The sequence below is a fragment of the Zingiber officinale genome, chromosome 5B (assembly GCF_018446385.1).
Source record: "Zingiber officinale cultivar Zhangliang chromosome 5B, Zo_v1.1, whole genome shotgun sequence".
Classification (NCBI taxonomy): Eukaryota; Viridiplantae; Streptophyta; class Magnoliopsida; order Zingiberales; family Zingiberaceae; genus Zingiber; species Zingiber officinale.
Window position 1 is genome coordinate 134,702,842 of NC_055995.1, and position 13,804 is coordinate 134,716,645.

Here is a 13,804-nt window from a genome sequence, read left to right on the forward strand (position 1 = left end):
TTACAGCATGTGTAAAATATTTTGTTATCTTCTCATATAATTATATCAATATTTATTTTAATAATTTTGAGATCAATTTACCGCATGTGTAAAAGATTTTGTTATCTTCTCACCTAAAGAGTCCTTGCATTAAGGTAAAACATCTTCATAATTTACTTATTTATATTTTATCACGAGGTCGATAATATTAAATCATTTGAAAAGAGATATATTTATTTATTTTCCCTCCACTAAGCAAACACTGCAACTAATAAGTTGCAAAATTCTCCTCGCACTTGCTTATGCTGCAATTGGATTGCTGGTCAGGGGCCCAAATGGCAAATCAATTAGGACATGAATTGACAACTGGGCCGTTTTTATATTTATCTTTTTTAAAAATAACCTAAGTGACCCAGCATCGTGTTAGGGCATTGGATTCAGTCCGATTAGACTTGTATATACGATGAGCAGTTTGACATCTCTGCCGTTGAATAATGTAGGCTCCGCCTGCGAGGGGGAGGATAAGCCGTTGGTTTGCTGTTCCACGGCTGGCTTCGTTTGAAAGATCCATAGTTCGGGTTCGTTCGGCCTTTTGCGGAACAGCGAACCAAGGGGCGAATTCGCTTGAGCAGCGAACGCGAACCAGGGAAGAAGAAAGGGGCGAATCGTTGAGGGCAGAACTGCGTGTCCTCCGGCGATCTGCTGACCTGTCGATCTTCTCCTTTATCCCGCGGTGCGATTCGTCTGCTCGATCGTTTGTTCCGACCATGCCGGACGTTCAAGCTCTCGTCAATGATTTCGTGCTCAAGCTCAAGAGACGGTAAGTTTTCCCCTCATTTTCCTGTAGGTTTATCGTCTTGTGTAGGGTTCTTTTGATATCTGGTCCTTCTCTTAGAAAAATTGAGGGTTCTCAAGCTACCGCCAAGCATACGGCGGAGCTGCTGCGGCAGGTCGTCTCGCAGCAGCGAATAACATATACGAATCAGGCCGCTTCTCTTATTGATGCTGTGAAGGCCGTTGGCGAGCAGTTGATCGAAGCAAACCCTGTAGGTAGGTTGTGTTATGATTTCCCCGTTGCCATACCTAGCATATAGTTGATTGGCTAACGAAAGAACAATATTTGAAAATGTTATATATGACAAGTTTTTTTTTTTGTATTTGAACCGATATTCTATATTGGGAGGTTATTCAAAAGTTTGGGAGCCATCCTGCTTTATAATATTTTGTTGGCCTATAACTATTGTCACCTGGAACATGTGATATCTACAAGAAATCAAAATTCAAGTCTTTGGTCAATGGCATTGCATATATCTGCTAGTGCAAGCGTAATGCAATCTTATTGTAAATTGAATCCTTGGTATATCTATGAACTAAGATATTCATGTGGCTGTACTAGTTCATTGTGCATAACTCATAATTATGCCAATGAAACAAGCCAAAAGCAAAGCTTTCAGATGGTTGCAATTGCATTAGAGAGATATTTCTTTGAAGTTCTTCAAATATTGTTTTTCATCTACAACTTAAATTCATCTTTACATTTTCTTTTTGTTCTATAAAGCTTGTGATATATTGACACTGTGAGACTTCTACTAATGGATGACCCACAGTATTACATACTAGGATGTGGGGAATAAAGCTTCTCAAACATGCTGAATTTTTGTTTGTCCAATTACCTTGTGTGTTTGTGTATAAAATGATAACAAATGGTGAAGTTTGGCACAAAATGATATTTGGTTAGTAATGTATTTGACTAAAGGAGGTCTATACATAAGCTGCTATACTTTTTCATAAGTAAAGCAATAAAAAGGTGTAGTTCATAATAAGAAGCAATGTCTAGCACTTATTTTGGCATGAGGATGTGTTGGTACCTTTCTCCAAAGGCATGTGACTTTGTTTGCTGCTATATTTACTGGTATATTTCGAAAGATTTTCTAGCCACACTTCATAGTACCTTCCAACCATTGCGAAAAATCTTTACTAACGTTTCCTTTTATTTATGGGTTACAAAATCACCATTATATGTATTTGAAAATTTGTATCATCTTTCCTATAATGAATTTTAATGTCTATAGCATCCTAAATAGCCAACTCTACTCAGTGGGATAAATGTTTGGTTGTTGTTCGTTGTTGTTATATCATCCTAAAGTCTTACAGACGATGCAATGTTCATACACTTAGTTTCCCTTGTTTGATGTTAGAAGATAATTTTGCATGTTTTTATAATCATTTGTTATTTTTATCTTTAAAAGAAATGATGGTTCATAGTTGATGTGGTTGCACAGAGCTTGCTGTTGGCAACATTGTGAGGCGTGTTCTCCATATGATAAGAGAAGAAAATGTTTCTTCAGCAATGTCTGCAGTGGAAGAATTGGCCTTAGGTAGTGATGATGATGAGGCTGAACATGACAATCGCATGGGATTATCTGCTGCAGCTGTTGCTGCGGCTGCTAGAAGCACCCTTCGTGCTCCTTCTCTGCAAACCCTCCTTGAAGATATCCCTGATTCTGCCACAGCTCCTCATCCTCCTTCTTCAGGGGGAGATTCTGAAGGAAAAAGCAAATGTATTACTCTCATATTTTACCATTATCTTCTTCTAACAAATAATTTAGGTTATGCCATCCTTCCTGTGGCATCCGATGATATGATAAAGTAGATATCAAGTTATTTTGCTAGATATGTAAGCTTACAATGCTGCATTTATTATGAAATCTTTTCTCACTTTCCATACACTGATGTTATGAATACTATTTGATATGCTTTTCTTCTTCAGCAGCAGCAGAGAGTAGCTCGAGGAACAAAAAATTGAAGCATGATGTGATCGAGGCTATTAATGAACTGATCCAAGAGATTGATACTTGTCATGAATTAATTTCAGCACAAGCTGTGGAGCATATTCATCAAAAGTATTATCTTGTGACACAATCATTGAATTTTTGCTCTTAAATATTATTTTCTTATATATCACTAATTTATAAGATTCTCGCCATAATTAGGAAACTAGCATGTGAATTTTCATTTATGATGAGGCATAAATTCACTGACATCAAACAACCAAATAAAATTAATTACATGCTAACTAGCTCTGCAACAGAGTTAATGGAAGAAAATCAACATATGTGATTAGAGCACCAAGCTTGAGGACTACACGGTTATCTTCATACAAGGTGATTAAAACACAATGTGGTGATATGAAATAAAGTGTTAATTCCTACCCTAGTGTCCACCCGGCAAAGGGTAAGAGCAAAAAGTAATAATTTAATGTATGGTTATTGAGTACACTTGTTTCTATTTATTTTCATGATGCTGGTTATTCATGTATGGTGCCTTCAATGTCTTTATACAAACTGTATGTAATAATTTAATGTTACAACCACAAGCCATTGTATCCCACTCACAGTTGGCTGCCTTGTTTGCTACTATAATCTATAATCTGTAGGAGAATATTATCAATTTCTCTGCATTGATGCAAATGTAGTTTTGAAAGATAACTTCATTTTGTTGTAATCGCTGTGAATTTTTACTCTTGTCAGTGAGGTAATACTGACTCTAGGGCGTTCAAGAACAGTCAAGGAATTTCTTTGTGCAGCTAATGAGAAAAAAAGGTCTTTTCGTGTTTTTGTTGCTGAGGGTGCTCCAAGGTTAGCACACCTTGTTCACTACTATGTGCTATGCTTTGAGATAATTTCGAGATAGTGTTCTACATTTGTGTTTTGGCTTTAGCTTTTATTTCTATGATTATCACTCAGGTATCAAGGGCATGTTCTTGCTAAAGAGCTGGTTGGAAAAGGATTGCAGACCACTGTTATAACTGATTCTGCTGTTTTTGCCATGATATCGCGTGTAAACATGGTAATATATAGACGAAAACTGTTGTTGGAGAAATGTTTTTCATCTATAACTCCAACTATACTATGTAGGTGATAGTTGGAGCTCATGCAATAATGGCAAATGGTGGAGTTATTGCACCTGTCGGCATAAATATGGTCGCACTTGCTGCTCAAAGACACGCTGTCCCATTTGTCGTCCTTGCTGGTAGCCATAAGGTCATAATAATCTGGTTAACTTTTTTGATGCATTCTACCCATATGGACACTTAACCTTGGTGTCTTCTTTTCTGAAGAAGTAATTTTCATGCTTCCTTTTTGTTTTAAGTAAGAAATGTGTGATGAACATATTTATATCGACAAATGTAAGTACATGGGAATTATACTAGAGAATGTGCATGCATATTTTCTTTACAATCTTTTTAATTCGAGCAGAAATTAGAGATGAAATTTGAGTGGATAGAAAAAGGAAAGGAAACAACTTATTTCACTGTTTAATTTGGAGAAAAATGTGTACTAGACAGAAAGGAAGTGAGGATGGTATTATTTCATCTCAAGCCAGTTTTTAAGTTCCATTCTATATGAGCTGAATTCAAAAGAAATGAGATTAAGATTTACCATTTGGCATTTGCTAATCAATCAGTGATGGGCCACTCTGTGGACCAGATAACAATCCCCTTGGACTTACCCCACTAGTTCTTTTTTTTGAAAAAAAATTATTTTAAAATTTCCCTTTCTCATTCCATCAACTATTTTGCATTTGCTAATCAATCAACGATTGGTACTTTGTGGAACAGTTGGCAAGATCTTTGGACTTACTCACCACATCTTTTTTATTTTTTATTTTTCAGATTTTCCTCTTTCATTCCATCCATATTTTCCTCCAACTAAATACAAATAGCAGTGTGTTTTCTCAATTTATTCCTTTTCATTTCAAGTAGCACTGAAGTATTTGCATGAAACTTTTACCTTTGATTCCTTACCTAGTTCTTCACCATAAATTTTTGACCAAGGGAATGAACTCTTCATGTAGTCCAAATAGTTTGGGATCAACTCCCTTAATTTATTTATTCCTGGATTTCCATGTATCAACAACGTTTCTGGGAGGACAATATGAAGTTTGGACTACCTGATATGACTTGCAGAAATTGCTTCTTGTGGGATCTATTTGCGCTGCAATTTATTGCTCGTTTGAGATATTATTATCCTCCCTTCTATTCATCTTTTCCGTTTGCAGATTTGCCGTGAACTTTGGATGAGTTACATTTTGTTGTTGTTGTTGTTTTGCTGTTGCAGTTGTGTCCGTTATATCCACATAATCCAGAACTTTTGTTGAATGATTTTAAATGCCCATCTGAATTGCTGGATTTTGGAGAGTTTTCAGACTGCTTGGATTATGGTCAATTAGGGGATTCTCCTCCTATTCGTGTTGAAAATCCTGCATTTGACTATGTCGCACCCAAGCTCGTCAGCCTTTTCATCACCGATATGTAAGCTCCTTGTATCCTTTTATCAAGGATTCTCCTGTTTACCAATTTTTTCTTTCTTTGATGCATCTTTATAGCTAAATATCTTCTGACCAACTGTCATATTTTTTAACTTGATGTTATTAATATTAGTATAATGGAATAATGAACTATCTGCACATTCCCTCTAATGATTTCATCGAATATGTTTTTCTGGATTATGGAAATCAAGTTTTCAGTAAGCAATGGTGAGGCTAGGTAGGCATTACCATGTATTCTACTCAAGGAACTAATTTCAATTGACATTTAATTATCATTACCTTTCCCAAGGCAAATGATTTCTAAAATTTATTAGCCTTTTTGCATGGAGATGTCAATTGTGATTATTAACTTCTATAGCATCTTGATTATTTTTATCATCAGACAATCAACTTCATTCATTGATACATCAGTTAAAAATAAAATGATAAAAACACAAGCATGAAGCAAAATTGATGGAACAGGGTAGTCAAAATTGTACACCATGTAAAAGAAATATACCAACATTAAATCAACCTACTAAAGACATCTTAATCGGGATGCATTCTCATAAATAAGGTTGCACAAAATTGTCGACAAGATATGTTGTATTTATTCCTTCCATTGAAAAAAATGCTCATGTTAGGTGCTTGCGAATTACCCATGTTTTTGTTTTCATAGCGATGCTTACTGGTTCATCATGCTGACAACTCTTGTTGCTACAGGGGAGGACATAGTCCATCTTATGTGTACCGGCTAATTGCAGATTATTACTCGGCTGAGGACCTTGTCGTGCGACGAAAATCAGCACCTTGAAATTTTATGAGGAGACAAGATTTTGTCTAAATCCTTACTTTAATATGGAACACTAGTTATCTGGTTAGAGAATTTCCATATTAGACACCAGTCAGTTATAGTGTATTTTTGCACTTCATCATATATGTTCTATTATTCAATGAACAACACAAGTGGTAAGAGGATGAAGGTTTATTCCAAGTTGAGGTGTAGATTTTTGTCTTGAATGTACGTTGTATCAAATTGTTTGAACACCTTGCTGTTGTTTCTTGCTTTTTCTTCTTCTTCTTCTTCATATATTCAATAAACAATTGCTTTTTTTTTTTTTTTTTTGCGATCAATTTATCATTTGGAGAGCAGTAACTTCATAGAGGAATTTTGACATATACATTGGTACTAGAAGATGAATTGTCACTCAATCGAGCTGGCTTCAAGAGATAAATTTGTTATTCAAACACTTAACAGGGTTGACTCTGATGTGAAATGCATGATTGCACTATTCAAGAAGGGTTTGATAGAGGCAATAGTTTTGATATTTCAGTTAAATCCTCTATTGGAAACCCTTATTGAGATGGATATTGCTAATGCTGTTCTAATGGCTATTGCAAAGAAAGATGATGAATTAATCAAGATGTGTATGAGCCCCATGACCGCTTCAGTTCTTATCTTATGGAAAATCTTACAAGAAGGTAATAGTGGTTTATCCAACGTTGTTCGCTCAATTATATCAGATAGAGTACTTGATAGAATATTGCTGAGCTTGGAAGCCGAGATGGTGGAGGCAGCTACTGGGATTGTGCTAAAATGCATGGGAGAGGATGGGCGTTCCAGGAAACTAATTGCTGAGTGAGTACAACTGGCACCAGTTCTGGAAAGCTTTGCCATTGTGAATGATATGGACCGCTTTCAGATTATTTGCTTTCTTTTCAAGTTAGCTAAGCTCAGCAGGTTGGTTGTGAGCTCTCTTTGCCCCCTTTTCTTCATAGGAACTATAACATTTCTAGCTTGCAATCTATATAGTGTTGCATATTATTTACGGTTGAATGTCATGCCCATTGAGATGTAGTGGTGGTGATTGTTACACCGATTCAACTACTGATGCTAAATAGCTGAGGCAACATTTGATCCGTGTTCTGGGGCAGCTATAATACTAGAATATATGGAACTTGATCATGCACTTGATCCGAGTTCAAGTTTAATTTGACCTTAAACTGAATAGTTTTGATTTTCCTTTTTGTTCTTTTTCAGGAGATTGCCCAAAGAGAAGCTTCTTCAAGCTATAAAAGGTGGAGGTGCTTTTAGTATGACGCATTCACTCCTCATCTACCTTCAAACTACGTCAATGGAACAATCCCCCTGTTGTTGCTGGTCTTCTTCTCCAGCTAGATCTTCTGGTATCCTTCCTGATCGAACATGACATTTAGATTGTTAAATTGAAGATAAGTAAGAAATATGTACTATGTTGTGGCTTCTGTTAGATTTGAGAACAAAATCTCAGACATAAAAGTAGCACAGTGATCATAACCTGGTTCAGTATTATCACCTCTTTTTTTTGCTTTGTACTGGCCATTAAGTTGTTTGTTTTGCCAGGTGGAGCCAAGAAAGATGAGTATATACCGTGAAGAAGCTGTAGACACACTTATCATATGCCTCAAAAATGTGGATTTTCCTAGCATTCAATTGAGAACTGCTGAGACAATCTTAGCTCTCTTAGGAAGATTTTCATCCTCTGGAAGGCCTCCTGCTCGAGCTCTTCTTTTAAAGCATGCTGGAATAAGAAAAGGCTACCGAGCACTAATAGAAACTGAGCAGACTGGCCAAGCTCCTGAAGGATCTGAGCACAATCTGGTTGCAGCTATAGTCCTCCTCACAAATTGTTATTGGCTGTTTTTTTTTCTTTTTTGCTTTCTGAATGAATGAACAACTATAAGTAGTCAAATATAAGGCATATAATAGTGCATTAAACATACAAGTCCCACCAATCTTGTTTAAAATCACATAATTCATCATTTGATGAATTTCTTCTTATTTTTTATCTGCTCCACTGGTGTAAAGTTCTTTTTGTTCCCCTCATTGGCTTATTGTTTTCTGGTTCCGTTATGTAGGAAGAGGAAAAGGCTGCTGAAGCTTGGGAAAGGAAAATGGCCTTTGCTTTAGTGAGTCATGAATTTGGGCTTCTCTTTGAAGCTTTATCTGTTTGAAGAGCAGAAATCTTGATCTGTCCTCTTCTTGTCTTGTCTTGGCAACCTGGCTCAGTTATATGCTCTCCCTACTCCCTGATACTGGGGTAAGAGGGGCTGCACAAGTCTGCTTGATGAAACAATTTATCACAATTTTGAAGTCCGCAAGGCATACTGATGAAAAAGCACTTTCAATGCTTGCCCTCAGAAGTTTCATGCATGATCAAGGTATTTTATATTTTAGTAATTTTACAGGGATTTGATATTTTCTTAACATTAATTTTGGTGCAGTAGTGGTGACAAAAGAACCACATATTTCTACTATATAACTCCTTTCTCATTATCTGATTCACCTAGCAAACATATACATGTGTGTGTGTGTATATATATATATATATGTTAGAGCATGCTACTTTCCTAGTCATGAATAACATTGTTATTGCTTTCAGAAGGCCTATTCAATCTCACTCTTTATATTAAAGACATATTGAAAACGTTAAGGGAGCTCAAAAAGTCATCTATATTGGCATATGAGATGCTAAAACTTTTAGCAGATGGTCATGATGCAAGCATTGTAAGTACCTATTTGTGCCTGGAATTTTCTTCTATTGAATTCTTGCCTCAAAGTTTAAACTATCGAATTTATGCAGAAAGATATGTGGGTCTAGAAGGAATTGATGCAAGTAGATTGCAGCGCAAATGGTGAAGTCATATCAGTAATATGCTTCAAGAATATGATATTCTCTGGCCACCTCGATGGAATGATAAAGGTCTTTACTTATAACATCAATCCCCTAGTCTAGTGACTATGCTGTGTGGAAGAAAAAAATGTTTACGCATTATTGATATAACATAGGTCTGGAAAGGTGATGAGAATCTTCTTAGTCTGTTACAAGAAACACATGAACACTCTAAGGCAGTCACCAGTTTGGCCATACTGAAGCCCGGTGACAAATTATACAGTGGGGCACTGGACAAAACTATAAGGGTATCTATTTTCTCTTTTAATGCACACAGAAATTGAGGAAACTAGATTTCTTTCTTGTTATTGTTGTTTGGATGTTAGGTACTATCTTGGAATGGAGGCTCAAAGACTTTTAATTCCAGTAAGAATGTGAAGTCTTTGGTTCTTGTTCAAGGGAAGCTATACTGTGGTTGCAATGACAGCAGTATTCAGGTACGCTTATGGAGCTAAATCTACAGCATTTGTTTCGTAATTACAGATCTTCCATCTAATCAGGATGTCTTTCTATCATCATGTCAACTTTTAACAGGCATTTTTATACTTATCGATTTCTCCTAACTCGATCTCTAAAGTTGGGACTCCTAGTATTTGCTGCCCCTGCCATTCGGTTGATTTTCTCAAAATGAATTTATAGTATTTTCAGCTGATACTTCCTTGATGAAATGGTTTCGCTCTACTTGCCTGTAAATATTGCAATATCAAAACTGTTTATACTATGACCCTTCAAAGCTTGGGAATGAAGTAAAATTAATATTAATGCCATCTTACACTGTTCTTTCGTTTCTGATTACGGAGAACTAGTCGCGTCATTATTTCGAAGCTGTTAAAACCAATATCGCATGGTATTTATTGTTATGATCTACTAAGAAAGCGCTCTATTTACAGGAAATAGATTTGGCTACTGAAACGTCTGTTACAATTCACCCTGGTAAAAAGTTATTGGGGAAGGAAACTCCAATTTATGCTGTGCAAGTACGTGATGGACTACTTTTCTCAGCTGGTATGTTTGTAGATGGTATAGCTGTTAAGGTGAGGCAAAGAACCTTGTTTGTAGATGGTGTAGCTGGTATGTTTGGGAAAAAAAATTCATTTAAAACTGTAATAATTGAAAATGCCCTAAGTATCTATTAACATCAAAACAATCCTAAAAATTCTATTTTATTAAAAATATCCGTATTTTAAAATCTGTTTTACCTTTCTAAATCACCACTTGCTAAAAAACTGAAAGGTATTATTTTGAAGAAGGCCATTATTAGCTGCTGGACGAGATTTTGAAAATTAACCATCTTAATCTTATTGGATGTTTAATTCAGACCTATAAGCACTCATGGATTGACACAATTGATAATTATATCGGTATTTACTTTAATAATTTTGTGATTTATTGATAGTGAAATACAACAAAATATCTTCTCATGTAAAAAGTCGCTATATTAAAATAAAATATTTTTAAAATTTATCTATCTATATTTTCTTATGAGCTCTACTAGACCACATATTTGTTTTTTTACCTCCACTAAGCGAGCATTACAACTGCTTATGCTGCAATTGGCTTGTTGGTCGTGGTGCCCAAATGGCAAATCAAGTAGGTCATGAATGGACAACTGGGCCGTTTTTGTAGCTATCTTTTCTGAGGTGTTTGCCCGTGCAGCAATAGGACATCAATATTATCATTTAAATATTTATGATTTAATCTTTAATTATGTTATATTTATAAAAAAAATTCTAAATGAGTCGTGTAACTAAGAAATACTAAATTTTTAGGCCATCAGTTACGAGCACTTTCCGATTTATCCTGGTGTCTGATGAGAAATTTTCGTTGGACCAAATTTGTCACCCCAAGATTAGTTTGAAAGATTAGTTGGGTTTATCATTTTTTTTCTAACTTGGTATACATTCGGCAATGAGAATGATAATGAATTTTGATTGAGGGATTAAATTATTGAATGAGAATCAGTCAAAGTTCTCATTTTACCCTTATAAGTAAAATACAAAAATAATTTCACAGAGTCATGTGTAGAATCATTTTATTAAAAAAAATATAATATGGTGAGTATTTTGTCTTTCATCCCAACGTACAAAAGACATAATAGAACACAATAATTATCTCTAAAATAAATCATCGTCACATATTAACTTATACACAACGAGTCTGTCAATGATCTTGCATAATCAAAACATCTACCACAATATCAAAAGTGAGACAAGTAAAAATATATTCATCAAATCCAACATCACAAGCATACTATTCTAAGCAATTGAGCACACAATCTTCAACATCAGAGGGATTCAAATTGAACAATAACTCAACCTTTACAAAATCTTCACAAATTACTTTAGCAGTCTTGTACTTGTTCTTACCAACGAACCCATACTTATCCAACATCTCAATAACTTATGGCATTTTTTAGGATTTACCTTGAACCCAAGATAACATTGACTCAAGGTGAGAGCTAACAATTTGCATAAAATATTCTTCGACTATCTTGGGATGATGACCTTCTCATTCACTGAGGTGATACCTATGCTCGCGATAAAGTGCCAAAAATTCATCTAAGTTACAATATCCAATATTGACCAAATAATAACAGTCTAAACCAAGGACACTAGTTAAATTAATAAATGCAAGTATTCTATAAATTTGAAACTCTATCATAATTCCAACTTCAAAGTAAAAAGTATTTGTTATTTACCTTAAGGGAGTTTAAGATCAGATGGTCTACTGATGACCTGACCATCATGGGTAGAACCTTCCCACACAGGCAACACATATATGAATGCATTTGTGGACAATACACTTCTAACACATTTTATTGCAATCTTCCCCTTTCTTGTGCGATAACATTGTTTTTCTTCTTTAGAGGATGTCACTTGGATAAAAGTATTGTCTAAAGCACCTAAACAATCCTATAATATCTTTTAATTATAATAATTAGAGGTAATTATTAGAATTATAGATTGAAATAAAAAATACAATTAAACTAAAGAATTATAGGTGATTAAAAAATTCTTACCGTAAATGATTTCCATCTATCTTCTTCGTAGTTATCGCGTACCGGTTCAGTTTTCTTGAGTAATATATTGCGCAATTATAAAATTGCTCGAAGACATAGATTGAAATGACGACTCACTATCTCCCGATTTCATTTAAAAGGGAAACTCATAGTTCAATTTTTTTATGACGTGCCAACACGTAGACAAATAAGGTCACAATTTCATCAATGGTGACATTTTTTTTGGCTTTTAAACCTCCAACGTCATGTACCATATCACACAATATCTTGAATGTTCTTCCATTCAATTGAAGTTCACTAATACTTATTTTATCACTATCTTTTATAAGGCTGAACATCCATTACACAGCGTAGTTGATTTATCCTCCCAACATTTTATTTGATGAATCCTACTTTGACACCCCCAACGTCATGTACCATATCACATAATATCTTAAATGTTCTTCTATCCATTCGAAGTTCACTAATACTTATTTTATCATTATCTTTTATAAGGTTGAACATCCATTTCACAGTGCAGTTGATTTGTCCTCCCAACATTTTATTTGATGAATCCTACGATATGCAAGTATTGCAATTTGATAAAGTACGACAACCAAACAAACCATTAGTATTCCATAAAGTGCACATTAATGTACGTCTTCTATAGTTAAACGATTGTCGTGCCATGTTTATCTACATCATATAACAATCAATGTCACCAATAATAAGTTAGAACCAAAATCAAACATGAATAAATATCAAACAACATATGCATACATGAAAAAAATACTATTACTAACCATAGTTTTTCATAATTGTAATCTAATGAGAATGATAAGAATCTCCTCTTCTATACAGATTGGTGTGAGATAGCCTTCTAAATATAAAGCATTACAATCATCATCTCTACTAGCATGAACAATTATTTTGGTTCATATTGACCTAAGGCTAGGGAAACAAGAAATAAGAATACAAAAAAATAAGTGGCCATCCATATCAAACAAGGAGGAATCAGTATATTATTCTTACTTAAAAGTATATGAAAGTACCTAATGCATGCTCTTGCACTTCAGATTACAGCTTCTTTAAACCCTAAACTCCCCTCTTCAATAATCTTAGTTTGTCCCAAAATCAAAAGTCCCCTCGCAGCTTCGGTTTGGACAAATCTGGGATGGGACTAGGAGGATAAGGAAGGAGGATAAGAAAGAAGGAAAAGGAGGAGAAAGGAAGAAAAATAAGAAGAGGAGGAAGAGAAGGGGGAGGAGGAGCTTGGACGACACGAAGGAGGAGAAAAGGAGGAGTGGCCGAGAAGAAGGGGGGTGCGACCGAGAGGAAGAGAGTGAGAGAAGAAAGGGAGGAGAAAAGAAAAGGGAGGAGTTGGAGAAGAATGAGGAGAAGAATTGGAGGAAGAGGCACGGGCAGGTGGAGAAGAAGAGGTGCAGAGACGAAACACAAAAGAGAAACAACAGAAAAGAAAAAAGAGGCGTGGGGGCAGGGTTGTCCAAAAAAAGAAAATGAATGAATTTAGTGATAAGCTAGGGGGTGGGTTATGAAATTAGGGGTATCAAACTCATATTTTGATTCCGATTCCCGTCAACCAAACAACAAGAATGGAAATGGAATAGATTTCATTCCCATTTCAACCTCCTAAACCCACCTACCAAGCATCCCTAAAAATAACCTAAGGCGACCCAATATCGATTGGGCGTTGGATCCAGTTCGATTAGACTTGTACAAATGGTGAGCAATTTCACATCTCTCCTATTGAATAATGTAGGCCTCGCCTACGATCGGGATGATA

At 35.4% G+C, this 13,804-nt stretch overlaps 1 protein-coding gene, 1 long non-coding RNA gene and 1 pseudogene across 3 annotated transcripts; 2 read left to right on the forward strand and 1 right to left on the reverse strand.

Moving 5' to 3' along the window:
- The first annotated feature begins 571 nt into the window (after positions 1 to 571).
- On the forward strand, positions 572 to 6,283 carry LOC121986131 (translation initiation factor eIF-2B subunit beta-like). Of its 2 annotated transcripts, none has more exons than XM_042539948.1 (9): positions 572 to 799; positions 875 to 1,029; positions 2,262 to 2,540; positions 2,750 to 2,882; positions 3,510 to 3,617; positions 3,726 to 3,828; positions 3,897 to 4,022; positions 5,100 to 5,293; positions 6,013 to 6,283. In XM_042539948.1, the coding sequence occupies exons 1-9, from the start codon at positions 747 to 749 to the stop codon at positions 6,101 to 6,103; spliced, it is 1,242 nt and encodes a 413-aa protein (XP_042395882.1). In that variant the 5' UTR covers positions 572 to 746; the 3' UTR covers positions 6,104 to 6,283. The 2 variants fall into 2 exon arrangements, with proteins under 2 accessions (XP_042395882.1, XP_042395884.1); XM_042539950.1 differs by having other exon boundaries at positions 2,753 to 2,882.
- Positions 6,284 to 6,484: 201 nt separating this feature from the next.
- Positions 6,485 to 10,176, forward strand: LOC121986130 (annotated as a pseudogene).
- Positions 10,177 to 11,202: 1,026 nt separating this feature from the next.
- On the reverse strand, positions 11,203 to 13,481 carry LOC121987903. The gene is made up of 2 exons (XR_006113762.1): positions 13,053 to 13,481; positions 11,203 to 11,529 (listed from the first exon to the last, which is right to left on the reverse strand). It is a non-coding gene; the product is annotated as an uncharacterized LOC121987903 (long non-coding RNA).
- Between the last annotated feature and the right edge of the window lie 323 nt (positions 13,482 to 13,804).

Bases quoted from the DNA above. Each gene is read 5' to 3' on its own strand.
- LOC121986131 (XM_042539948.1), top strand. From the start codon at position 747: ATGCCGGACGTTCAAGCTCTCGTCAATGATTTCGTGCTCAAGCTCAAG. The intron at 1,030-2,261 runs GTAGGTTGTGTT...GTGGTTGCACAG, and splicing joins GATCGAAGCAAACCCTGTAG to AGCTTGCTGTTGGCAACATT. The intron at 2,541-2,749 runs GTATTACTCTCA...TTTCTTCTTCAG, and splicing joins TTCTGAAGGAAAAAGCAAAT to CAGCAGCAGAGAGTAGCTCG.